The sequence below is a fragment of the Hirundo rustica genome, chromosome 5 (assembly GCF_015227805.2).
Source record: "Hirundo rustica isolate bHirRus1 chromosome 5, bHirRus1.pri.v3, whole genome shotgun sequence".
NCBI lineage: Eukaryota > Metazoa > Chordata > Aves > Passeriformes > Hirundinidae > Hirundo > Hirundo rustica.
The window spans coordinates 25,937,358-25,965,096 of NC_053454.1; the positions used below are offsets into that span (position 1 = coordinate 25,937,358).

Sequence of the window (27,739 nt, forward strand, 5' to 3'; positions counted from 1 at the left end):
AATAGCGACTTGCCCGGAGGGGGAACGAGCCCCTCAGCAGAGGGGTCTAGTGCTGCCCGCCCACTTCGCGTGACATTGCGACGCTAATCGACCTTTTCGTAATGCCGATGCCTAAGTAAACCCTGCGATACCTCAGGTCCTCCGCTGGAAAGATCGGGTGCTGCCGGCTCCAGAAGAGGCTGCCGGGGTCGCTCCGGAGCGGGGACGCGGCCGCGAGCCCGCCGCCTCCTGCGCTTCCCTCCGCCGGGACCGGGCGGCGCTGGCGGCCGGCGGTGAGCGCCGTCGAGGCGGCAGCGAGACACCGCCCACGCTGGGGGTGGCCCCGCGTGGGTCCGGGGACGCAGCAGACAGGCAGCCGGCGACCGCGGTAGCGGCGCGTCAGCGGCGCCCGGAGATCCGAGCGGAGCCGGGGAGGGATGCGGGCTCCGCCGCCCGCCAGGGCGAGCGCTGCCCGCGTCCCGCACTGACGGCCGCCCCGCCGCCCGCGCTCTCCTCCGGGGCTTGGCGGGGAGCCGGCGGCTCCCCGGGACCGCGGAGCCCATGGCCAGCTCCGCGCAGCCCCCGGCGGCGGCGGGGGGCGGCGGCCCCGACGGCGGGTCGCTGGCGGGGGGCGGCGAGACCTTCGGGGACCGCTCCCTCAGCCAGGGCCTGAGCGTGCTGGTGGGGCTGGGGCTCTGCGTGACCATGCTGGGGCTGGGCTGCGCCGTGGAGTTGGGGCAGCTGGGGCAGCAGCTCCGGCGGCCCGTAGGGCTGCTGCTGGCGCTGCTGGGACAATTCGTGGCCATGCCGCTGCTGGCCTTCCTCCTCGCCCTCATGTTCGCCCTGGACGAGGTGGCGGCCGTGGCTGTACTGCTGTGCGGCTGCTGCCCCGGAGGCAACCTCTCCAACCTCATGTCGGTGCTCGTCGACGGGGATATGAATCTGAGGTAGGTGCCCCGCTGCCCCTTGTTCCCAGCCGCCCGGGAGGCTGCGGCGGCCCCGGGAAGCGGAGAGGTTTCGCTGGGCACCCGCCGCCGGTGGAGCCGGGACGGGCGGACGGGCGGGCACGACGCGCTGGGAATCGCCAGCACTGCTCCCCTGGAGGACCTTACAAGGCCCCGACACAGCCTCCTGCCTCCTTCCCTAAAAAGATTGCGTGCCCGCGCCCTGGCCGGAGTAGGGAAGGGGGTGGAGGATGGAAAAGGGAGAGAGGAGAGCGAGCGGGCTCTTGCCGTGACAAGTGCCCGGCCGGTTGCAGAACGCACTTCCAACGGCGGCTGAAGCTTCACGGGGCTGCCCCCCGGCCGGACGCGTAGTGATAGAGCATTTCTTTGGTTTCCCCGGCGCAGCATTATCATGACGGCCTCCTCCACGTTGTTGGCCCTATTCCTGATGCCCCTCTGCCTCTGGATCTACAGCCGCCACTGGATCAACACGGCCGTGGTGCAGCTGCTGCCCCTGGGGGCGGTAAGCCTGACGCTGGGCAGCACCCTGCTGCCCATCGGCCTGGGGGTGCTCATCCGCTACCGGCACCCCCGCGCCGCCGACCTCCTGGTCAAGGTAGGCACGGCGCCCGGAGGGGAGGAGGGCGGGGGGTGCCCGGGGGCGGCACCGGGGACGGGGAGCCGACGGCAGTAAGCTTTCTGTCCCTCCAGGCCGGTGTTAGTCTCACACAGGTATAGTCAACTACCTCGGTGGAATACAAAGACTTACAGTCTTGAAATAAAACGGTGGGACAGAGAAAGCGAGGGAAAAGGCGGGTTGGTTACCTCCTGTCCGTGCACAGGAAGGAGGGCAGCGTGGTAGGCATCCTGGACCGTGTAGCAGATGCATTCCATGACATCCTGCTTTCTCCTCACTCTTACTGCACCCAGGTCAGGCAAAACCAACCTGCAGACACGGCCACACTTCCTTGAGGCATGCAGCTAAATTAGCTTGATTGAGAGAGGAAGAGTGAGGCACAAGTCCTCACTCTTGTTTCCCAGCAGGTCATCCCAAAGCAAAATGATGGATGGTGACCTCATCCCATTCCTTTCCTGGGATATGATCAAACACCACCAAAACCCCAGGCCAGGAGCAAACCTGGGAAGGGCAGCGCAACCATGTTTTGCCGTTTAGACTCTTTAGCAAGCCTCTACCCGCTATGCTTATCCTTTCAAAATAATAGCCCTCATGTTGTTTATCAATGTCTGTATCTGTTGCCAGATTTCCCTGTGGTCCCTCTTGGTGACTCTGGTGGTCCTGTTCATCCTGACTGGGACTATGCTGGGCCCAGATCTGTTGGCACAGATTCCTGCATCTGTCTACGCCATTGCAGTGCTGATGCCTCTGGCAGGGTACGCCTTGGGATATGGCTTAGCCACGGTCTTTAAAATGCCCCCACACTGCAGGAGAACAGTATCTTTGGAAACAGGGTGCCAAAATGTCCAGCTCTGCACTGCCATCCTAAAACTCACCTTCTCCCCGGAGCTCATAGGGAGCATGTACATGTTTCCCTTGCTTTATGCGCTTTTTCAGTCAGCAGAAGCGGGACTGTTTGTGCTGGCATATAAAATGTATGGAAGAGACAGCTACAAGCAAGATACACTTGGTGAAGAGGAAGACACAGATATTTCCTACAAGAAACTGAAGGAAGAGGAGGTAGCTGATACTTCATATGGCACAGTGACTACAGAGGAGCACAATTCCATTCAGATGGAGCCGACTCAGACGGCGCTTTAGGCAGGACAAAGAGGTAACTCCCCCAGACATGAATGTGTGTTGTGCTTGCAAGCAGGCAGGGGCTGTGCTCGCTGCTGGGCAAGCGGAGCTGCCCAGCCTCTGTCATTTCTCCAGCTGCTCCATTGTACAAGGTGATATGTGTTTATTACTGTGACAGTTCTACTTCCTCAAAAGTAAATGTGGGAAAAACAAAACAAAACAAAAAACCCAAACAAAAACAAACAAACAAAAATTCCCAAACAAACAAACAAAAAACCACCAACAACAAAAAAAACCCCAACCCTCCATCACTGCGACACAAACTAGTAACTGTAAAACTTCACGCAAGGAGACTGCTGCCTGGCTGAGTGTGGCAGGAATGGGTAGAAGGAATAGAAAGAAGAAACAGTGTTCTACAGAGTCAACTCCGTATCATTTCAGATGACAGGAAAAACCACATCGTGTGTGTATCTCATTGCCTCCCACCTGCTGTAAAAGGTTCTCTCGTTGTTCTCACCGCAAATACATGGCGAAGCCGAACCAAACCCGTGTCATCCGCTCTTTACTCCCTTGGAGGCAATTAAACCTCGCTGCCTGGTACAGCTGGGAGCTGTGAGGGGGGCGGGGGATGGCCCAGGGCCGCGCTCCAGGTGGGGATGGGAAGGGGCCGCAAGGCCGGCGCCCGTCAGGGGCGAGGGAAGCCCGGCCCCGCCCCGGGGGTATTTAAGGCCACCGCCCCGGGGTTGCCCCGGGTCCGGTGCGATGGCCGAGGAGGCGATGGCGGGCTATCTCTACACCGCCTACCACCCCTACTCCTACCGCTACCCACCGCCCAAGGGCAAAGGAGGGGCCGCGGGCGGCTGGCGGCCGCGGGGCAGCAGCTACTTCTCGGGCTACGGGGAGACGGCCGCGGAGTACTTCGACAACTACCAGCGGGCCCAGCTGAAGGCCATCCTCTCCCAGGTCAACCCCAACCTGACGCCGCGGCTCCGCAAGGCCAACACCAAGGAGGTGGGCGTCCAGGTGAACCCGCGGCAGGACGCCTCGGTGCAGTGCTCGCTCGGGCCCCGCACGCTGCTGCGCCGCCGCCCCGGCCTCGCCGCGCCGCGGCCCCGTGAGGCGGAGCAGGAGCTGGGCAGCCCCGCCACCACCAGCACCCGTGCCGTGCGCTTCCCCCGCACCATCGCCGTCTACTCGCCCGTGGCGTCCCGCAGACTCACCGCCTTCCTGGAGGAGCCGGGGCCGGAGCGGCGGCAGCAGCAGCAGGACAAGGCGCCGACCGTCGAGGAGGAGCCGGCGGCGCTGCGGGAGCAGCGGGCGGCGGAGGCGGCTGCCGTGCGGGCGAGCTGGGAGAAGCCCCCTGAGGGTGGCGCCGAGCCGCTGGGACAGCGCCCGGCCGAGCCTCTCGGGCAGCGCCCGGCCGACCCCCCGGAGCCGGCGGCGGAGGCAAGCCAGGAGGAGGCGACAGAGGCAGCCGAGGCAGAGCCGCCGGCCCAGCCGGCAGAGCCGCCCGCCTCACCCCAGAAGCGGCAGACATCGGCAGGCAAGACCCGCCTGCGCTTCCAGGTGAGTGTCGGGGCAGCGGAGCGGGGCCGGGCTGGTCCGGGAGGGGCCCGCACCGTCGAATAACATTGTCCCCGGCAGTTCCTGGAGCAGAAGTACGGGTACTACCACTGCAAGGACTGCAATATCCGCTGGGAAAGCGCCTACGTCTGGTGCGTCCAGGGCACCAACAAGGTAGGACCGGCTCGGATTGCCCCGGCTCGGGCTCCTCGCCACCGCCCTCCTGCTGACCCCGGCCTTCCCCGCAGGTCTATTTCCGTCAGTTCTGCCGGACTTGCCAGAAGTCCTACAACCCGTACCGCGTGGAGGACATCACCTGCCAGGTAAGGGACCCCGGCCCTGAGCCCGGCCGCTCCCGGGCCCGGCCACCCCCGCCGACCACCGCCTTCTCCCTCAGAGCTGCAAGCAGACGCGGTGCACCTGCCCCGTGAAGATGCGCCACGTGGATCCCAAAAGGCCCCACCGCCAGGACCTCTGTGGGAGATGCAAAGGGAAACGCCTCTCCTGCGATAGCACATTCAGTTTCAAATACATCATCTGAATGGGATGGGGTTTTTTTTGTTTTTGTTTAGGGCTCTTCAAGAAAACTGCAAGTAGAGCAGATTTTTTTGGTTTTTGTTGGTACCTTTTGTCGAAGTACTTGGTGAGAAGTAGCTAGGAAAGCATGAAAATAAAAGTATTGCAAGCACACTCAAATGATCAGGTGGGTTTCTGCCCAGCTCAGAAGAGTGCATATTGAAAATTCTTTGACTTGCATAGGTGACAGGCCTGTAAGTGCACTGTAAATCAGTGATGGTCTTGGAAGCAACTGACTCAGGACTCTGTAGACTCTCAGATAGAAAGGGGTTTTGTTACTGCTCCTGCTCTTGAACTAATCAAATGCTTGAAGGTAACACCAAATTGACATCTGCAGTAGGTAGTAGACCATCCTTCACTAACCAAATACCGGTAGTATTCACTTATTTTGCACACCTGTATTCAATGTACAAAGCATCCTGCATCTGCTTTGCATTGCTAGAAAATGATTGAGAAATGCTGTGTTAGTACTGAATCACTTCTACTGGTACAGCTGGTCTGCATTTAGCTAAGTTGGTGTTGGCTGTAGGCAAAAGCCAAAGAAAGCTTTTTGGGGGTGGTTCTCACAAGATGCTGAGGAAGAAAGTCACTCATGTTATGGTGATGGTCTCTTTGGTAAAAGTGTTGCTCATCTTACTTGCACAAGGGTTATGGAGAGAAGGGACAATTCAGAGGAGCAAGGTACAATAATACTGCATCTGCTTGGCTTCTTTTTCAATCTGCAGGTGAAGTGCAAGCGCTGTGCACTTAGTGGATTATACTTGAAGAGAACACTCCTCTGGGGTTGAGTTTACAGGAGGAATTGTACTTGAAGTGTTTGGTAGTAATGGCAGAACCAGCACTGGTTACTTGCAGATGATGCTCTCGGTGGTGGTATCCTCTATAGGAACTCCATGTTTCAGACAAGTGTTATAAGCTGACTCTATAATTAATTTACAGCATCATCATCTGGGTAGATTCTCAAGCCAGTAAAACCTTCACTGCCCTAGTCTGCCTTTTAGCTAGGGAGCTGGGCAAACACAGATGAAAACCTATTTTTCTGAGAATGCTACTGCCACTGTTAATTTTTAAGTTGAGCATAGTCACCAAGCCTTTTGCAGAACTCGAGGTAGCTTCTCTTTCAAAAGAGTGATTTTTGTATTTGCTATAGCAAACTTATCTATATCTATACCCAGCTTACTTGAGAGACCAGTCTATTAAAGGCTAAAGTGAGAACCATGCTCTAGAACAGCTTCAGTGCCAGGTACTCTTGTTTCTTTAAGTGGAAGCTAGTGTGTGGCAGGGTAGGCAAATGATATCCTTTGTATCAACATGTCTTGTTTGAGGAGCAGTGAGTGTTAATTTTGTATGCTTAACTCATCTTGCTGTAAATTCCTGCCTTATTTCAATGTGCCCCTTGAACCTGCTGCAGTGGGCTTAATACCTCAGTGTTGATTTACTGCCAAGTAATTTTACTTATTCTTGCTGGATTTATTATTACAGTGTGAAGCATTCTGGGAACAAGTAGACCTACTCCCTCCAGAGCAGAGCACAGTTCTATTTCATGCTTCTACCTGAAGCGTTTTTCCATGTATCACAGTAAAAATAAATATCCCTTGCTTAACCAGCTCACTCAGACTTTCATGGCAAATTCCATCCTTGGCCTGTTCAATTTGAAAAGCACCCCACAGCTGGGCAGTGTTCTGTTGTAGACGCATGTGCCTTGTTCTCACCTGTAGTTACTGTGATGGGCAGTGGCATGCCTCAAGCTTGAGGAATGCACCTGGTGCCCTCTCTGAAGCCACCTGGCCCTGCTGCCTCAGTTTGCAGTTGCAGCTGTGATCTAGTATGTCTTTATTTCTGAGCATAATCCCCTCCAAGGATGTTCTTCAGTGTTTTTTCCTGTTTGCCTTCCCCATTCTAGTGGCTGTAGTCCATTCCTGATGCATGCACTGAGAAACTGACTGTGATGAGTCTGTGCACCTTGGTAATGACTCAGAGAACTGAAGCTCTGTGCCATGTCAGTATGAAGTCATGACAATATGAGCAGGTGAATGCTTCCAATTTATACAGGTATCCTCAGAAAACACTGCTTGGAGGATTACTTGGTGTGAATATGGTGACTCTTACATATTACCAGCACTAGCCCAAAGTGAAATCTAGTACAACCTGAAGGCTGTCATTCCCACTAACTACAGTCAAAGCAGTAGTTTGCTCTGCATATTAAGATGTAGAACAGGCTTAGCTGATGTGACCTGGGTGTTGTGCTTCGCCAGCAGCCGATGAAGGCTCTATGTGGCAGGCAGCAGCAAGGAGACAACCCCTGCTTTCATCAGCTACTGCAAGGCTCTGTGGCTTGGAGGAGTACAAGGTGCTGGGCAGCCGCATTACACAGGCCTTCCTTAACCCTGCAGCGTTCTTCAGTTCCAGAGTAGCTCTACATGTCATCCCTCTTACCTAAGTACGTTCAATGCTTTCACTGCTTGATGCCTGAGTACAGCTCTGTACTTTCTAGCTGCTTTTCAGCTTTACTGCCATGTTGTGTCCAGGACATCACACAGATTGTGGGCACTGGCTCCTAGACTCAGTAGGAAAGCTACTCCAGACCTATTGTAGTTATGGAAAGTGGAAGGGAACAGCCTTCATGGTGCTGGTTCTTTAAATCTACCCTGAACTTGCTCTGTACAGTTTTTTCATACTTTTTTTTTTTTTTTTTTTTTTTTGGCATGTGTTAGCTCAGTCAGTGCTGTATTTACTGCATCTTGCAGGAGCTGTCTGATGTTTTGCTTGTTTCTAGATACTTTACTGTAGCCTGGGATTCAGCACAGACCTGGCACTAGCTGAGTAATTTCTGAAAAGCTGAATGAAATTAAAGCAATATCAAAAGATGGCTAACATGATTCTTCTCCATAGGATGGATTCCACTAGCCATTATAAATAGAGGAAGATGTATAACATAATGAATTACATATATGAATTCAGCTTCGAGTTTCATGAGAAATCCATTAACAGCTTCAGAAGATGCCTAGAAAAATGCTGCAGCAAAGACAGGACATAAAAGGAAAAAAAATTACTTCAGGGCACCTAGGCCTCTTTTGTCAGTGTTTAGTCTGTTTACCTCAAGTATTTAAACTCTAGCTTGTAAAAATACACAAAAAGAGAGATACAATGTCTTTTATTTTTACAAAAAAAAAAAAGCTGGTAAAAGATGATGTAAATAAAAATGTAATGCGCCTCTAAATAAAACTACCTCTCCCCTGTAAATACTAGTTAAATAATTAAGAACACCATCTACAGTACCACAAAACCATCAAAATAACTCAATTTTATCAGGGACAGGGAAAAAAATACAGTGAATATGAATGTGCCTTGACCAGTTACAGAATTTGTTAGGATAACATAACTACTGTCAGCAGTCCAACAGTGTGCACAGTGCCTTCAATTAATGCATTTCAGCATAATTGCATTTCTAGTGGGGCCTAGTTTCCCCAAAAAGGCAGAGCTAAGAATTTCAATTCTACATTCTAAACTCTGGAATTAGAGCCCATTAAAAAAAATCACAGTGGGTAAGAGATGTATATAAAAATACTGGGTGTTCTTTTCAAATCACAGGAATTGTGGGACTACAATCTTTTTCTGTTTTTATTTTTTTTTCTTTTTTCTTTTTTTTTACTACAAAATGTTATTTGTTTCAACAGAATCCAGTTTTATGCTACAGACTTTGAACTGTGAGGATATTGCCTGTTTGCACATTTTGGTAGTCAGGTTTTTGTTTGTTTGTTTGTTTTTGTGTGGTTTTTTTTTTTTTTTTTTTTTTTTTTTTTTTTTTTTTTTTTTTTTTTTTCTGTAGTCCCAATTCCTTAGGCTTCAGTTGAGTCATGAAGATGCATATACATGCATTCAAACTCTTCAAGCCCTGCAGGCTACTCAGACTGCAAGTACTGCATGTGACAACCAAGAGGGAAATGCCCCCTTCTCCTCATAGCTTTATACACCTACTGTTTTAACAGTGCATTGCACAAATTTACACGAAAAATACTGGTTTTGCACTATACAGTTTCTAGAATATATACAGAATAAAATAAGTTAACTTCTAATGAGAATTGCTGATGGGCAGCATATATCTTTAATATACATTTTAAAGTCTCTGCAGGCAGCTACTTTTTGGTTAGTTGTTATCAATATTTGTAACATAAGCACTGGTCAGAGAACTGAGCAGCATTCCAATAAAGTTAACAGATATATTATTTCTTTTAGAAACACTGGGAAATCCCAGTTTAAAATATTATTAAATGTCCTAACATTTACACACTATGAGGATTAGATCTAATAAAATAAAATTTCTTCAAAAATAATCTTGCAGCTCTTTTAAGCATGCTCTGAGACCTTATTTAACAATCATCCATACCTTCAAAACACAACTGTCATATAGCCATACATCCTAACTCACACACATTATTTCCTTATTACAGACAACAAAAGCCAATAAAACACTGAGAAGTCAATGTTTTTTGCAGTCATGTGTCATTCTACTCTTGTTTGACTGCACATTCTTCATGACATTGCAAAGTGTCTCATTAGGGGTTAGTTGATGGTTTTATCTACTACTGCTGGGAAGCCAGGAAGCCTTGCAGGTCTTCAGCCAAAATAAACCAGCCTTGATTTTAGCCTCATCCCACCTGCAATATTGATCCAACCTGTAGAGGCTGTTGCTGCAAACATCATTTATAGTTCTGTTACAACAGAAAATAATGCATATGTATGCATTATGTTTAAGCCCTTTTCCTTTCATGAAGTTTTTATACATAAATTTAATAAAAAAATACTACTGCCACACAGGCTGCTATGTAGAAAGAGCAGTCAAGTGGGATGTTCACTTCAATTTTCAGGATTTTACTTCTGATGAACCAGTTTCTTGTTGTGATAAAAGTGTGTTGGTTGTCAGGATTGCTGGAGGGGTTTGGGGTTTTTTTGTATTTTTTTTTCTTCGTCTTCTTTTTTTTTTTTTTTCTCCTTCCTTTTTTTTTTTTTTTTTGTGAAAGGTGCTCAATAATAGTCTGCAGTGTCTTCATCATCAGTTCTTTTCTAAATGACAGCTGTTCAGAATCCAGTGGTCACAAGATTTATTCCTGTTTTGATCTTCCCTAGAAGCTGACAGGATTGCACCATGCGGAGAGACTCTCGGATTTCTAGATTAAGTTCCATCAGCTTAGAGCTGGCCTCGGACATATCTTGGTTGGAGCCTACTACTGCAAAGCTGCCAGTTTGGCCAAGCGTCTGATGACGGAAATAGATGTGCAGCAACGTTTGAACCGGGTCATCCTCAGAACTGCCAAAGATGTCGTGGGGCCAAATAGATCTGTAAACACACAGTTTGGATTTAAACATTAAAAAAAAAAAAATATTAAGCAGACATTTGAACTGGAGACAGGAAAATGCAAGGGAAAATAACGTGCAATATGGATTAAAAAAAATCAAAAATTAGAATATTTTTATTCTTTAAGCAGATATTTGAACAAAAGGCATAGAAAATTGCTAGAGGAGTGTTTCTTCCATTGAGTCCCAGTAATTAACAGTATAATTTCTCAGAGATAAATTCTAAAGAACAAGTATGTCACCCTGGTTTTTCTGAGTTTTTTAAAGCCTTTTGATTGTTCATAAAATGGAGTCAGACTTTTTAGCTACTGTACAATATTAGGAGCAGTTGCTGCCTTTTCTCACACATGTAACATAAACAAATCCTTTGTTTTTCATTCTCTGCATATTTCTAACCTGAAAACAATTGTAACTGACAGTTGGTCTGGCCATTGGGCTGGGAGAGAAAAACTCCAGAAGCCAATCCATAGCCAGACCCACAAATGTATAAAAAGTAAGAAATAAACAGGCAAAGGGACTCTCAGCCTTGGGCTCTCTTGGAGGAACAACTCTGCCCTGCGAAACCTCTCGTCTCCGTGTGATTGCTTTGCGTATCCCGTTCACACAAGTATTACTAAATTTGCTTTTTGCTTTTCTTAAATTACTAAAAAAAACCCCAAAACCTGTAACAAAGCAACAGTGTTTGACCATTTCAACAAGGACATCCAGCAAAAACTGAAAAAAAAAAGAATAGTGCCTATTTCTGTTTTTAATTTAAAAAGGTCTATTAAGAAACTCAAGATCTGAAAGCAATCCTTAAAAAACTTACCTGAAAGCCTTGACCTGTGCCACAGCTGACACAAACTCTTTGTTTCTCAGGGATTCAATGAGGGAGTGAATAGCTGTTTCTGTGCTAGCTTGGGAAGCCTCTGCAATTTCAGTTTCTTCGATGCCACTGTCAGACACTGCCTCGGCCTCTTTCAGGCAGCTCTCCAAAAGAGCAAGTTCTTCAGACATGTTTATTACCTAAAACAAGTATAAGTTATTGTTTCCAGTTTAAATGTATTTCAAGCCAAAATAATTTTCAGAAGATCAGATTTTTTTTATTTCTCTTCTGTGCAATAATGAGAAACAGAAAAAGAACACACCAATATTTTCTGCAGTTGCTTAAGTATATAGTTAATTTAATGGCTCAAGTGTGCATGTCAATTATTTGGGCTTTCCCTGATGAAGTTTCCATCTTAGTTCTTTTAAAATTTGTTTCAAAAAATAAATTTCTTTTGTCCTTACATTATATAATAACAAACTGACAAGAAGAAAGAAACATTTCAGAAAGGTATGACAACAACGGTGCCATTACAAGGACATCTTAAATACAAAGGAAAATTCTGGAAGACTGGTAACCCAGCACAGTAACAGCAGTGAATATAATATCATCTTTGGCTTTAGCTGCAACGCAGGAGTAAAACACAAGGCCATCTCTCAGAACATGATTCTGCATCTGACTAACTTAAGCAAGAAGTGGGACTGATGTGATGCCAACCTTCCACAGCATTCTTCAAACACAAACATATTTACAGCCTCTGCAAAAATCTGGAAGTACAAGTGAGGAACATACACAGTTTTTTTCTGAAGCTACTCATAAACTAAAGACTTTCACTCAGGATTTTCATGTTCCTCCCTACTATATCAAGCAAGACCAAGCCTATTTTTTTTTTTTTCTGCTACTCCTGTCGATTGCATTCCAGACCCAGGGGAGAACTTACAGAAGACATTATTAATAGCATAATGCACACAACTCAATTAACATCACCTATGTATCACATGTCCACATCTGAAAACCACCTTTTACTTCTGAAGTTAACTACAACTGAAAATCAGGCATGAGAGGTCTACAATGCACTACTAACTGTGCTTAGGATGGGGACTAAGGTTGCAGAGTAATTGAATGGTGGCTGAAGTGACGCAGTTAAATGAATTAGTAGAAAGTGATGGTGTTTGCCACAGGAAACACCAGGGCGATGGAAAAGGGCTTCATCACGGAGCTCTGCTGAGTGGAGTTGATGTGCCTTGATTGTAGCTTGATTAGAATACACCAGGAGTGCTACTGAAATATTTAAGATCCTCATCACTGGACTGCCTACATTCCTGTCTTTTTTAAAAGAACTTCCAAGCTGTACAAAAATCAACACAGATAATTGAACATCTCAGAAAATTCGTGTAAGCTCTACTTAAATATTTTATTAATTGGCTATAAAACAGCTGGAACCCTCCTCCAGTTTCTAAAAGGATGTCCCACTGATGAAAATGCTCTCAAAATGTGTTTTAAATTGTCTGCTTTTAAAATGTCAACAATTACTAGCTAAACAGCATGGTTTTCATTACCTCTGCTTCTTTTTTGATTGTTTTTACTTGACTGATGAGTTTGCAATAGGCTTGGAACAGAAGCAGCAACTGGAAATGCAACTTGTATAGCCTCCGACACAACTCCAGCTCCTATAAATGTAAACAACATTGTTATTCAGAAGTGCAAACCTCCTACTATCCAGTACAAGAGACAGTAAATCACAACTTCTTCAGTAAGGGTGCAAAATTATAAGTAGTTAATTTGGCTACTAAAGAAAATGCCAAAAATATTTAGAAGCTAACATACAGTAAGCTAATGGAAAGCAGGTGAAAAGCTTCATTCAGTTCTAGATTTACAAGTAGCCTCTCACAGAGATTTAAAGTTCACTTATTAAAAAGTTACATTTCCAAAAAGTGGGGTGGAGTGGGATGTGAAGTGATTCAAAAGGCATTTTGAAATGTCTGGAACATTTCAAGATTTCATGTCTTCATAGATCACTTACTTTTATTGTTGATATTTTACTGTTTTAAATTCAAGATCTAATATCCAAAAGAAGCAGTTATGGTCCATAAGTGTAAGATTTTTCATAACCATTAATATTTATATTGTAAGCACAGTATATAACCTGGCCCTTAGCTTACACTGCCTGACAGAGTAGGAGGAGAGTAATTCCATTCCTGGAGGCAAGAATTATGTTTTCTTTATTAAAAGTACCCCTTATTCTGCTTTAGAAAGTAACACATGATATATTCTTAAGGAAATGAAATAGCAGTATTAATTTGCACACTGTCTTGCTTCCATTTTTATGTCTTTAAAACACTAGTCAGAAGTGCAGACAGTGTTAATACTGCTTCACATACAGACATAAAAGCTAGTGCTAATGGAGTTATCTTTATAACATTCTACTAACTACAGGATCCTATTATCTACAAAGGACCAACAGTCTAATGGGTTAGATGATGCAAAATTGAAGCACACAGCATTTCTGTAATAGTCTAGGACAAGACATCATTATTTCACAAATGGACAAGACAGATAGAGACCAGTTTGGTGACTGGCATGGTTAAATATTTGATAAATCAAGAACTGTCACTTACTGCTAGAATTTCCATTTGCTAAGCAAGAAGATGAGCAGGTCACAAAAATACAAAGAAAGAAAAAAGAGCAAGAATTAGTGTAGGAAATAATTTTAATTAGGGTAAAAGATGTCCCAGGTAAAATGGAGGAAGAAATACAAGTAACATGCTCCAAATATATCCTGAATGTAAAAAAATTAAGAGGCTTAATTTGACATAAAATTACTTGCTGCTGTAACTAAAGATAAATGTATTGGCTTTGTTTTCCCACAGCATGAGTAACACTCTTACAACCTTGTCCAGTCTTTATACATTGTGTAGTCTGAAAGGTGCGCAAATTTAAGGTAATCAAAATCAAGGACACTTAGATCTGAACATCTGAACAAAACTTCTTACTGTATCACAATAGGTTAAGGAAAAATAATGCATTTTAAAATTGGAGATGTGAGGTTAATTTGGACTCTGCATCAGTTTAGAAATTCTTGGGTTTGCTAAACTCAATTCTCAACACCTCTGAGAGATTTCTGTAATGTAACTGCACTTGGTTTTTACAAGCCATTTCAGAAAAAATGTTTGGGGAAGAGGGATAAGGGAGAGAAGCAGTCAGAAAATACATGTGTTAGACTGGGGAGGGGAACTCCACCGCTCCTGTGCTTTGTACAGCACTGAGTATATTGATGGCACTTAGGCATGTACAGTGGTCAAAGCAAACCGAATCACAGAATCAGAATATCCTGAGCTGGAAGGGACCCACAAGGATGACTGAAGTCCAGCTCCTGGCCCTGCACAGGACAACCACATTGGAATCACACAATGTGCCCGAGAACAAAACATATGAAGATACAGCAGATGTCTGACTCCCAACAGACAGAAGCAGCTGAGCTTTACTATGTACATAGTTGTACACAACTTTAAGGTAAGTTATATATTATGTGCTTCCCAGGTTATGAACATTGCATGTTTTTGTACACTGCATGTTTTTTTACTGCACTCTGTGCTATTATATACTCAGCACAATTACTGTATTTCTGATGCACAGAACACTGAAGACGTAAGATCTTGAACTGCAGAAGTTAACATGACTTCGATGACTCACTCTAATGAAGCACAGAGAATCAGATTTTGAGAAATGGCAGGGTTAACTACTTAATAATTTTAGTCATTAGGTTCCAGTGTTCTTAAAGCCAAGTTTCATTGTTACTGTAAGCCATAAGTAATCCCTTTCCCCCAAAACACACCTTGATAGCTGCCTTTTAAAAATTCAGGAGAGGTTTTCCTTTAAAAATGGCTTTGTACTGCTTCAGTGTCTTTCACGTACGTGCTTACTTGAGAATGAATCTGATTTTTGTACCTGCCTGTCCTGTAGAAACAGTCTAGCCAGAGTCCAGATGCATTCTTTCAGGCTTACGTGTACTAATAGCAAGAACTGAATAATTAGATTTACTTGCAAGTCTGCTGGCAGTGCACAAGCCAGAACAGAATTAATCTCACTATTCCTTAGCTGTATGAACCACGGTGCTAAAAATTAGTAAGAAAATCTTATTTGTGTTAGTAAATGAAATATATCTGTTTTCCTGAGCAAGACAACACTTACACATTTTTAGCATTAACTGGTTGACTGCTTAGCCTTAGCAGCCCCATACTCCAATTACAAAGACTTTTGAAGAATTGCTGCCCTTGCAGCCTAGGATTTAAACCAAAATCAAACCAAGTCCCCACAAATAATAACCAGTGTGATTGGTTTCAAACTCCTTTTCAGAAACTATCTTCAAACCCTGCAGAAACAGGGAGGAATAGGCCAAACTGCCTTGCCAGGGAATCATGGATTCTCTCTGTACAAGCTATTAGAAAGCCTGCATGTTGCTTGTCTTCCATTTTAGTTTCCCCAGCTACACAGTAGGAACAGTAACATTTACCTTCACGTCTAACAACTAAATATTAGAACAGTTTCTTGGTGTATGTAAACAAAATTTTAAGTACGGACTGAAATACATAAATGCATTTTAATTAATATATATACAGTATTTACTGTATTGTAATAGTAAATGTTATCTATTTCTAAGGATATACCAGTCAGTATACAAAGATGTATACCTAGTGTAAAATACACTAAAGTATGTGCTCATAGGCAAGATAAAAGTCCTTGCAAATAGTAGTAAATTATTTTGCTGGTTTTGTATTACCTAAGCTTATTCACTTGATTTTTTTTAAAATGTGCAACTTCAGTGCAGTATAAAAATTAACATTATATTACCACATTTTTCACTATTCAAAAAATTCGGGTACATTTTCTGATTGAATTAAAAAGCCCCAAACATATATGTATATATAAATATATATGAAGAACAGCAAAAGAAAATTATATAAAAGAAGAAATAGTCCAAAGATACATACAGTAAACATTTTGGTTGCTGAAGACTACATCTTCAGCAGCAGAAATATGACCAAGTGCATCAATGAATAGTTCAACCCAATAAAAGAAATAAAATTCCTCCTTTTTCAGCTTGGATTCGAGATTTTTGTCAAACTGTCATTTATGAAAAATCAGGTTCATCTGCTACCTGCAGTTACATCTTTTACTGTCCTTACCACAGTACTTCAGATGGCAGACTCCTTGTACCTGCTAATGTCGAGTTTTGGATTTGCTTGCTTTACTGTATCAATATCATGCAGCTGTTCTATTTTTAAAAAAACCCAGTCTTAGCCCATTTTGGGAAAAGCTATCACTTATTATAGTAATTAGTAATAGTAAACATGGATGAGTGCCATGCAAATACATACAAAATATTCAACTAATATTAATGGTTATTTAACCTATTGTTAGATGATATTTTTACAAAAGTGTTTAATGAGCTTTCTGCTATACTGCTACTTTACTCCCTGTTACTTCTCACCCAAATACTGGCTCCAGAAAGGTCTTACATAGTTCTGTAGTAGTAAATATATTAAACTACATAGAAGTTTTTGAGTAGACAGTGTATCTGAGCATATAGCCAGAATTTAAATCTTTTTTCCTTCTAGAAACAGCAGCAGAAAAAGCAGACTTGCTGGTACACAGATGATATCTAGTCTGCTTATCTACTCAGTGTTATTAAGTCTAGGACCCAAGCCGGATTTGCCAGCTTTTATTAAGAAGACCCATTTTTATTGCCACTTCATGAGACTCTGAGTTTCCAAAAGATAGGATGATTACAAATGTATGAAAAGCTTTTCATTTCAGTTATCTCTCTACAAATATTGGAATTTTTGTGCAATAAAGATGATTTTTAATCTCATATCCTGTAACTCGCAAATGACATACACCTACCTGGGCATCTGTGTTAGTCCCATGAATACCATCATCAGTACCAAATGTCCTTTTGCAGTCTTCTAACCACTGCAAAATAAATATAAACAAGATTGAACATCTTCTGAAACAGCAAACTGAAGACTGAAAACTGCCGAAGCCAATTCCTCTTGTACATTCTCAGATAATGTAAGAAATTGTGTTATGAAATCAATTGTTTACCAATGTTGTTTGCTGTGATGATATCCACTCTGATAGATCACTTTGTAGCTTTTATTTCCTGTAGCCTTCATACACTTCAGCATAAATACTAAGCCATGATTAAATTGATACTGTTACAGGAAAATGTATCAGAGGGTGGAAGCAGAAATATCCCTCTCTTTACTCTGCACAAGGTTTACACCAATGCGATTTATTGGCCTTTAAAATATAACACTAATTCACATTAGAGAATAAGCCTATTACATTTCTTGGGGCTACTTGAAAAACAGAAGAAAATAGATCTCTCCTGTGTAAGCAGACGTAAATGCAGGTTTACAGGATGGAATGAAAAAACCCAAATTCTCCAATGGGAGTTTAGCATCACCTCCAGTTCATACAAGACCAGGAGATTAAGTATTCTTGCATTACACAGTGCAAACCTGCAGGTTCCACTCAGGGCTGCATTTAACTCCAGTTCATATACCAGACAACAAGTTTATTAATTTCAGCAGGCAGTCTCTTTTTCTACCTTTAACCAACCATGCAAATTTCTCAGAAAAGAACCTCCATGTGTACTGGCATTCACATGAATATCTGCATTACTATAAAGCATTTAGAGAATCAAACATGGGGTTTTTTGGACAATACAACCTAATTACCCCTTTGATAGAGGGCCCAGAAAATTTTTCTGTACAGTGCATGGGTATTACTGAAATGGGAATGCATCATGTTGAGATAAAATGCATAATATCATCTGAAATGAAGAATAGGCTCTATACATTCAAGGAAGAATCATTTAGCATAATGCGTGTGTTCAGTATCTTGAATCTCAGAGGGAATCGCCGTGACCTTTTTATAACCTTTGTCTGATGCAAGAAAAAGAAAAATGTGATTTCCCATCTGCTCAATTTAATAAAGGTTACTTAGTGAATTAACTAGGTCTGTGTGCTCATCAAGAGGAGAAATGGAATTCTCTGAACATCGCAGTGTCAGTTTCAATTAGTGACATGGATACCAACATCCACGGCAAATCTCATTTCTCTTTTTACCAGACAGCCTCCATCGGGAACAAGAGAATTGCACTGCAACAAACAGCATCAGCAATTGGGAAGCTAGTATTACTTTTCACACACTGCCCTTTTAAAATATTTTTTAAATCTTAGAACCAGTCTGGATAAAGGGTGTGCCTAGACTACTGTGTGTATAAGTTTGCATTTTCTATTACTTTGATTCAGTATCTTTGTCCCTAATACATAGATGAAGTACAAGCAGTCCCCTTGCAAGAAAATAGAACAATAGCTTCAAAAAGGTAACAAAATTAATTTGTGCAGAAATTTACAGAATATATGTTCAAGATGGTAGAAAGATCTATTTTTTCATTTGGGAGTAGTGTGACAGAATAATCTTAAGTGTTTGTTTTGTACCAATTCATGTTTTCTCCACGTATCTCCTATTCATGTTTTCTCCACGTATCTCCTACGAAGTGTTGATGAAAACATAACACAGTGAAGTCTAGGGTTGGTCTTGGTCATAGCACAGGTTGATTTGCCAGATTAAACCCTAAACAGACATGCTAAACAGTCTATCCTATAGGTACCCTTCTGTCTTATCTTGGTGCATAGGTAAGAGTTTCAAGCAACTGCAGTTCAAGCCTTTTACTTCTACAATTTGATTCATGTGAATCCCTGCACACCACACAGCACTGAGAGTGACAAACATCATCAATTACGATAGTTTAAACAACAAATTTTCATTAAAATTAACATACAGATCCTTCCAGTGGTTGAACCACATTAACATGCAAATGACATTTATTTAAACATCTATTAATTTTTGTTTACTTTATTGTACAATAACCCAACCACTTAATTTGGTCAGTTTTCAGTGTGTTTCTATGAAAAAAGCAAGGGTCTGCATTAAATTGATTAAGCATTTTGCATTAATACTTTCGGTTTTAATAGGACACATAGCACAGCTGTGTGTAAAGACAGAAATTCAGACTTTACTTGAGGAAGTCTTGTTCAATCATTCCCTATACTCTGTTTAAGAGGACAGAGTAAGAAAACAATAAAACATGTATCTAAGATGTAGCTTAGAAGATTCTTAGTTTATATTTAATATGAAATACACCTTAGAGAAAGAGGGCCAATAGCTAAAGAAATACTTCTAAAATGTTTTAGGAAAAAAAATTGAGATGGTCACTACTTCTAAACTAACATGCTCAATAACCACTTAGTGCACTAAATTGTCTACATGTCATGCTATCAAGAGTCAGAGATGATTTGTCAAAGCTAAAAGTTTCTTCCTTCTCAGTACTGCTTCTTTTTATTTATAAATGATTAAATAAAAATAAAACCCTGACAATATGCTCTCAGTTGTTTCAGAACAATTCCTTTAACCCTGTGAACCTTCTTCCTGCTCCAGTCACTCACAAATCTGTGGCAGAAGACAGGCTGACCACAGAAACATGTTACTGGACTCCCTTTTTGACAGAAAAAACAACTCCTTCACTATGATATAATGACAGAGGCCATCAAACTGATACTTGTATTTGTTTACCTAGTAAAATAAAATACAAAGAAGTTCTTAATATCCAGCATGGATTTATGCCAATATGAAATGTGGCAGTGCAAAATTAGGTAATAATATAATACCTTTAGTGAATTCATGGCCATCTGAAAGGAATGTAATTTTAATTTGTTATACTTTGACAAATCAACAAAACAATACCATTGGTTATTGCTGTGATAAACTAGGCTAAATGGGGAATTGATGTAAAATTCCTCCATGTTTGGATAGTCGTCATTCTAATTACACACACACAAGTCCCTTTTCACCCTGTCACAAATCTTCCTGTCTGACCATGGGGCAAATCAGTTCCACCCTCTGTGCCTCAGGGCTGCTCTCGAAAAGGAAAAATGAAATACATTATGCTCTCATAGGGGTGCTGATAGTATTATGCACTGGAGATTGCCAGACATTAAATATTACATTGAGTAAAATAATCTTAGTCATTAGATGAGCACTTTTTTTCTGATTAAGCCTACATGGCAAAATGTAGCTCATTATATTAGATCAAATAAATTGTTATTACCACAGAGCAGGGCAGCAACTCTTCAGCAGAAATGCTGGTCTGGATCCTGCCAAGAGTTTACCTACATTAACAGCGCTGTGTGGCACACTTTAGCACTGGTTTCAAGGAAACCACATTTCTTTTGAGATCCTTCCCACAAAAAAGTGATGTCTTGTCTATTCAACAGATAAGCTGTCAGCAATCTTTGCAAGGTGAAGGCCATAATTTCCTAATAAACTCAGCACGATCAAGAAATGTGGAGCCACTTATGCTGGTAAATACATTGATCTGCCAAGGCATCATGTCTTGAATTCCGGTTCTGTTTTGTGTCACTCAAACCTGCCAATACTGACATCACCATGGCTTCACAGGCTGCTGAGATCAGTAAAATTCAGCATGTTCCATTTTCCTAGGAATCATCATCTCTACCACAAAAACCCCATACATTCCCTCTCCCTCTGGTTGCAAAATTGACGGTAGATCTGTGTTTTCTTTTGGCTCTTGAAATACAAATCTTTCCTGTGTTATGATCCTGAAGGTAGCATCTTATTTTCTGAACTTCACACACAGGTTCACAAAACCAAATATAGACACCCTTGCTACAGAAATTTTCAACTTCTAAACTGCATTTCTTTGGAAAAGGGATATAACCATGAACATATACCTTGAAAGCTAAACTGCATTATTCAAAACAACACACAAACATCATCCTCAGTGAGAGCCAGCTGTAAGATGAGCCCTAAATTTACATGTCTCTGTGTGACACTGTGTATAACTCCCATTACTATCAGTGGAGGTTCAGTCACCAAAAAGAAGCCTAAAGAATTATTCAGCTAAACAGGTCCTATCTGTATTAGGATAAATGCATTGCTTTCTGGATTTCTTTTAATATATTGTCCTGATCTGTGAATACTATGGCTGTTAATGCACTTGAAATTCCATAAAGATAGTTATTTGTAAATGTCTTTATCTGGAGGAGAATCGCTAGTCTAATAAAATAAGCAGAACATAAATTAAAAAAAACCATTATGAATATTCATATTAGAAAATACTTGAATCTTTTTAAAAGAGGACTTTTAAATTAGGAATGTGCTTTTACCACTGTTAGTGGATTTGTGCAATGTTATATATTAAAAATCAATTTCAGAAATATGTGCAACAAAAATGAATTACACATAAGAAAAAACCCTCAGGTTCAGATGATACACATAGAACAGCAGTAAGGAAAGGAAACAGGATTTTGTTTTGGAAGTGTTTTCCCAAAGTTTACCTTTAGATGCCTGTGATGAGACATAAGGACCTGCAACATTTTCTTGATGAGTAGGTTCTAATATTTTTGTTTTGATATATAAGAGACTCACCTGTTCTGCTGCCTCTCTTTTGACATTATAGGTATCCAAATGTTCTTGGAGCTCTAGAACACTGAACTTCAATGTTTCTAGCAGGCCACAAGACAGCAGCTGGAAGATAAAAGCAATCACACACTGCAGTCATGTAACATCTGACTATAATCCATACAGTCTAATACCTAAATTACACAATACAGAATCCCACGTTTGCATTTGGAAAAAACAAATTAGCACTAGCTGGGCACGACATTTGTGACACCTTTAAGTAAGTGAATTAGCACATGTAGTTCTACCATTTCAATCAGTGAACAGCAGTTCTGACTCCAAAATAAGTTTTGATTCCAAAATAAGAACTAGTACCTAGTTAACGTGTGAAAGAGAGATTTCAAAGCCATTTTTAGATCTTTTATTATAAAGAATAGTATTTGATACACACACCCCCCCCCCACTAGTGTAAACAGAACAGCCTGTGGAAGGAAGGAAAGGATTGCTTGATTGCTCCTGTAGCAACCTAAGGAGGATCCACTGAGGGTTACCTGCCCTTCTCAACATACAAACGATACCACCAGCAAAGGCTTCTGCAGTCTGTAAGAAACAGGACTTTGTCAAAGCAGGAGCCACTGGATATCTGAAGAATTTTCTACTATTAATGACTGCTTCTGTTAACATGGTTTCAGAATCTCTTTTTCCCTCAGGGACTGCTACCTCAGCTTTCTTCCACACCACTTCTCGCTGTGGTTTTATTTTCACTTAGGTATTTTTATTAGTCCTTCTCCTGACATGTCCTGTATATACATCTCTAACATGATGCTCCTTCCCTCACACTGGTCAGGCCTTGCACACATTAAGACCTCTGTACTTTATCAGTGAGAATTAATCTGACAAGCAGGTTCATTTAATTTTAATTATTTGGAGAGGAAAGATTTATTTATACAATATTTGTTAATGTAATGTGTGTATGTCCATGCACACATACAAGTATTTGTGTACTATATTTATTTATATCCTTTTTATATTTGTGTTTCTATAGATTTGCTTTTTTTATTTCAAAATGCACATGGTGTTTCAGTTAGGCACTAGTGTAACTTTTCTTGCAGCTTCTTATTTTAAAGAAATTTATTTTTTTGATTAATTTCTACTGCTTTAAAGTGGCATAAGTAAAAACAAAAACCACTACAGCTGGTTCTGTTGAAATGCACTATCTGTAGTGCAAAAAAATGCTTGTTTTGTTCTCATATTCTTAAGTGAGAGTTACCCCTTAGTACCAAGGGAAAAAAAGCAGGTTAGAGAAGTGTCAGGTCACCTCACACTGGGTGTCAAGGCCAAAGATCCATCTACCACAGCCCTGCAGCTGACAATGTCTAATGGCAGTTGTTTAAAGAAGGGCAAATGTGGTGATCCACCTGCCCCAGAGTGCTTTCTTAGCCTCTGTCAACACCTTGTGCTGCATATTTTAAGGATCTGTCCAGGGCTACTTTTTCCATGTATTTCCTTAGTGGGTTTTTGAAAACATAAAAAAGACACCATAAAAAGTGACAGCATTTCATTGTTTGATCATGTATCTTGTAATATACCACATACCTTGGTCCTGTATGTTTTTTAGAGTCACTGCTAGCTTAATTTTATCACCCTTAACATCAATTAAGACAAAAATAAAATACTTTCTACCACTTATCCATGATAAGACATCTCTGGACAGGTTTATCTTCTAAAGGGCTAAAAATCTAAGCCAACATATTCATATCTTACATGTATGTATTTCATCATTCTTGTGATAATTCTTTCATCTTTTCCAGTACTACTACCTTTGCTCTGAGAGCAGGGGACCAAAACTGCCCCCAAAATTCAGGATGTAGGTATACTGGGAATATGTATGTTGATTCAGTGATTTTTGCTTTTTTCCTGTCTCCTGTCTTGATAATTCTAGCACAGGGGTTTTTTTTTGACTGCTGCTGAACATTGAGCTGACTTCTTGGATTAGTATCTATTATAACCAGGATTTCAACTTGTATGGCAACCAATAATTCAAAGTCTTCTCATTGTATATTGGTAGCGAGATTATTCTTTTCATGCATCACTGAATATATACATAAAACAATATAACATAAAAAGGCAAAGCTGCTGCTAGATAAGTAGTCTTCCTTTTTCTTACCTGTGCAGTGAGCAGAGAATAAATATGAACAAGTAGGAAAGGTAAAGAGTAGTAAGGGAATTAAAGTGATGTCTAGTATCAGTATGTTTCCTTACTATTCACTGTTACAGCTAGAGCCAATTTTTATAGAAAATGCATTTATTACTTGTGGTTTCCAGTGTTTATGATACACAGTGTCCCTTTAAGATTTTAATTCCCTTCTGATTTCTAAGAGTTTCTTTTTTCCACATATCAAATCACCATTTTGTATGTTACATGAAATGTTTAAGGAGACAGATATTCCAACGTGAAAGTTTGAGATTCTTACCGTTTCTGCATCCACGAAGACTGTTGGACATTCTGAACACAACATCATCACTTGCAAAGAACTTTTAAACTTTGTTCCAATGCGCTGTAGACTTTCACCAAGAAAGCTGACTGAATCATTTGTAATAGATACAAACTTTCTTTGAATGGTCTAGAAGTCAAATCAGAAAAACATTTATCTTACATTGTGTTTTACTACTCTTCTGGCTTTTTAGGTAAGAATTTCAGAGCAAACTTTCATCCCGACAAATTTCCATCACATTATATTCTTTTCATTAAATGAGAAACTAATATGTATTTTTCCCTGCATATTTGTGTAAAATTAGCTCTAGAAAATGCAATAAATCAATAAAACCAGCCAGTATCTATAAAGACAACTACTCCTTTCACATCTAGGCCTCTATACTGAGTATAGGTGGATGAAAATTTGCCTTCTTGCAGTACAGACAGTTCAATTTATTTTCACATGTTTGTGTTGCAGAAAATTAGGGTTTTATGAGTCAGTAGGTGACCTGCATAGCAGGATCTGTCCAAAACTGCCACCAGCAGGATTCACACCTTCTTCAAAAATCAGTCCTGAGTTTATCATGTTAGATTATGCAGAGAGCTTAGCCTAATGTAACACTGCACCCTGCTATGTACTATTTCATTAAGCCTGGAAATTACATGTAGAAAAAACTATATAAGCTGCAAAGTTAAACACAGGAAGAAGGAGCCAGAAAGCAAAATGGAAAGATCCAGTCAAACAAGGCCTCCTGAGTATCATCTGACCATTTTAACCCTCCTCTGTACCCACTAACAATTCCTCAGGAATATTTTTTGCCATGCTTTGAACCATGGCTTGCTATTGTGCAGAATATCCAACTTTCCAGCTGTTAAGCCAAGTTTCATCCCTCTTCCTAGCTCCCTCTTTAATGAACACAAGAGACTATGAACTCTCGTTTCACCACTTTCAGGAAATGAATGAATGTGTGAAAACCAACTGCAGCAAAACTTTGGTATAATAGAGAGAAGCCAAATCCCTGATGTCTAGATGAAGCAAAAAGACAAAAATCTACAACTGTAACAGAAATTTCATGGCACTGTGGTCATGAAATTAGTTCAACATAAAATGGAAAATGGGTTATTTCACGGGAAAGGCAGAGTATGAATTCTTCACATATAAGTTACTGCCCATACACATGGGACAAAATATGTGCTAGTGTGGGTCTTTCACAGAGAAATTTTTTATGATATGTTAAAAATCAAGCAAAATTAATATTAGAGATGCAAGAAAGGACTGGAGCCACAAGGTCTTGTCCTGAATATTCTCTTAGCTCATTTGGCATGTTGCCTATACATAAAATGAATTAATTATGCTTATTCTACCCCACAGGAATTTGCAAAGAAGCATCATTACTTTTAAAAAGTAAAAAACTCATCCCCTACATATAGGGAGGAGGGAGCCAGAAAAATCAAGCCTTAGGCATTTTTTGTTGGACAGCAGATCTATGAGGTAAATATAGTTCAAGAGAGGCATTTGAAACATCCAGTTCCAGTGGATCTCCTGGTGTTTCAATTACTTCTCTGCAGAAAGACACTCTTCTCAAAAGACAGATGCAAGATAAATTCATTAATGTTTGTCATGCTGTGATCTCATAATAATGATTCCCAAAATAATGCAAAAAAACCACCACCACCACCAAAAAAAAAAAAAAAAAAAAAAAAAACCACACAGAAGAAATTAATTCTGTAATCATCACAGAACCAGAACCTGGGTCATGTTCAGAAAATAAAAGAAGGGACACAACCTGAACTAAGAGCTTTCAAGAAACACTGAAGCAATTTTTTTGAGCTTTTCTCAAGTTTTGTTTATTTTCTGAGCAAGTTCACTCCTAGGCAATCAATAGAGCAGATATCCTAAGGAAAAACAGTGTGTTAGCAATGTGTTTTTCTGATCTGCTTTCGATTTGCTTTCTAAAGCTTCTTGCTATCATAACCTTGTGGCTTTTGCAGTTTCAAGGGGAAGAATAGTTTTAGAAGCAGAAGGAAAGGATTTCACATGAGCAATCACACACAGAGAATTCACTGACCTGAAACAACCTTGAGAAGACATGAAATGTATAGACGGCACAAGATCCATCTGTATCTGACAGCATTTGATTGACGTGGCAGCGCCAGGCTTGCTCTTCATCATCGTAGGCCACTGGCTGGAAAGCTGCCAATATGGCAGAAAGAAATGGAGAAGGAGGAGGGGAAGTTTGCACTTCTGGGAAACCATCCTGTTCCTCTTCATCTTGGCTACAAACAATAAATAACAGAAATTACCTCCTCGGCAAACTTTTTAGGAAGAAAACACCTCCATTTTGGCAAGAAGGAAAAAAAAAAAAAAAAAGAATTTTGAATGCAGACTAGCATTTTGTAAAATAAGTAACAGATCAACTAAGGTAACTATGAACCAAGAAAAGAGTAAACAATCAAAACCTTTTGCTATGCAATGTATTAAAAATTGCTTATACTCTCCAAAATTTACTACTGCATGTCAGTTCTACACAGAATTACAAACCAAGAGCTATCTGGAGGCTATATACAGCACTATAGGTATATACAGCATTATATATAAGTATATACAGATGCCACTTAGAAACAGGCTTCTTTTCTTGCCCCTCATAACTGAAGTAAGATCCCATTCAATTTTTATTGATCTGAACAGATGGTCCACCAATATCTGTGGTAAGTTTTAGCTTTCCTTAAGGGAAGCACAGGAGCTCATTTAGGAATGTAACAGCGCTTTATAACTGTCTTAAGTAACATAAGCAAATGGAGATAGATCGAAACACTTTCACTTTTATGGGCAATCAGTTTAACGAGCCCTTGTTAACAGAGCAGTCTGCTGCCATACTTTCCATTAGGCACCAAACACCCAGTAAATATATCAAACTATAAATTAGTCAACGCTACTACTTCCAATTATTAAAATAATGATTAAATTAAAATATTCTGCATTACAAGGGATGATACAATTTGACATTTCTTCTTGTATAACTGTATGCAGGCAGGACAAATATGAGTGGGAGGATTCCAAGTATACAGATAGTTTATTAAAATAATCTTTTAAATCACAGTTTTTCTCTATGACAACTGCCTCATCCACAGCAGCATTACATCTTCAACAAGACTTAAACGTGTCTTAAACAAGAAGTATGGGTGCTGGTTTTAGATACCTTCACCTTAGTAGCACAAAGCTCAAAAGCTAAGAAAAATCCCTTTTGATTATCATCTGTAAGCAAAGCTACAAAAAAGATTTTCAGATTATTTCCTAACTAGCTACCAACCCTATCACCTGTGTCACTCAGAGCTATGGGGCTTCTCATTTGCTTGCTTAGTGTAAATAAAATAAAACAAAACCTTGAGGGATTGTTCAGCTGCAAATGAGGAACTAAACTGCTCTTTCCTGGTACCAGCCTTGAATTCTCACAAGGCATAGTGCAGTAGGTCATGTGTGGGATCACAAGAGTCAAGTTTCTCTGTTCTCTCAGTAAAACCTTCTCGAACAACTCCCTTTGTATCTCCTGTTGTGTTCTTTTCTGAAAATGCTTCCTTGAGAGACCTCTCTGAAAGAACAGATGCCACGTCTATGTTCCTATATATACCAAGTCTCTCTATTATTCCATCTAAACTTCTGAACAAATTTTAAATATGAACAAGCCTATGAAAAATTTGCAATTTTTTTGTTTGGTTTGTGGGTTTTATTTGTTTGTTTGGAGTTTCTTGTTCTTTTTCCTTCCTTCTTAGACTGTTACTTCCAGGGGAGTTAG

At 41.3% G+C, this 27,739-nt stretch overlaps 3 protein-coding genes across 9 annotated transcripts in view; 2 read left to right on the forward strand and 1 right to left on the reverse strand.

Annotated features, from left to right (window-relative positions):
- The first annotated feature begins 540 nt into the window (after nucleotides 1–540).
- Nucleotides 541–3,224, forward strand: SLC10A4 (solute carrier family 10 member 4). Its single transcript, XM_040065717.1, has 3 exons — nucleotides 541–926; nucleotides 1,329–1,539; nucleotides 2,185–3,224. The coding sequence occupies exons 1-3, from the start codon at nucleotides 541–543 to the stop codon at nucleotides 2,698–2,700; spliced, it is 1,113 nt and encodes a 370-aa protein (XP_039921651.1). The 3' UTR covers nucleotides 2,701–3,224.
- A 169-nt stretch (nucleotides 3,225–3,393) lies between these two features.
- ZAR1 (zygote arrest 1) lies at nucleotides 3,394–8,407 on the forward strand. Its single transcript, XM_040065716.2, has 4 exons — nucleotides 3,394–4,245; nucleotides 4,324–4,416; nucleotides 4,491–4,565; nucleotides 4,640–8,407. Exons 1-4 carry the CDS (start codon nucleotides 3,442–3,444, stop codon nucleotides 4,781–4,783), a joined length of 1,116 nt encoding a protein of 371 aa, XP_039921650.1. The 5' UTR covers nucleotides 3,394–3,441; the 3' UTR covers nucleotides 4,784–8,407.
- Nucleotides 8,408–8,597: 190 nt separating this feature from the next.
- FRYL (FRY like transcription coactivator) overlaps nucleotides 8,598–27,739 on the reverse strand; it is a 161,849-nt gene continuing 142,707 nt past the window's right edge. For 6 of the 7 annotated variants that reach the window (XM_040065713.2, XM_058420797.1, XM_058420796.1 and 3 more), the window contains 8 exons: nucleotides 26,015–26,222; nucleotides 23,944–24,093; nucleotides 21,497–21,595; nucleotides 16,883–16,951; nucleotides 13,597–13,614; nucleotides 12,538–12,648; nucleotides 10,982–11,178; nucleotides 8,598–10,156 (listed from right to left, as the gene is read on the reverse strand). In XM_040065713.2, the coding sequence (XP_039921647.1) occupies nucleotides 9,898–10,156; nucleotides 10,982–11,178; nucleotides 12,538–12,648; nucleotides 13,597–13,614; nucleotides 16,883–16,951; nucleotides 21,497–21,595; nucleotides 23,944–24,093; nucleotides 26,015–26,222 (1,111 nt within the window). In that variant the 3' untranslated portion in view covers nucleotides 8,598–9,897. The remainder of the gene's footprint in view (nucleotides 10,157–10,981; nucleotides 11,179–12,537; nucleotides 12,649–13,596; nucleotides 13,615–16,882; nucleotides 16,952–21,496; nucleotides 21,596–23,943; nucleotides 24,094–26,014; nucleotides 26,223–27,739) is intronic. The other variant, XM_040065715.2, reaches the window with a different exon arrangement.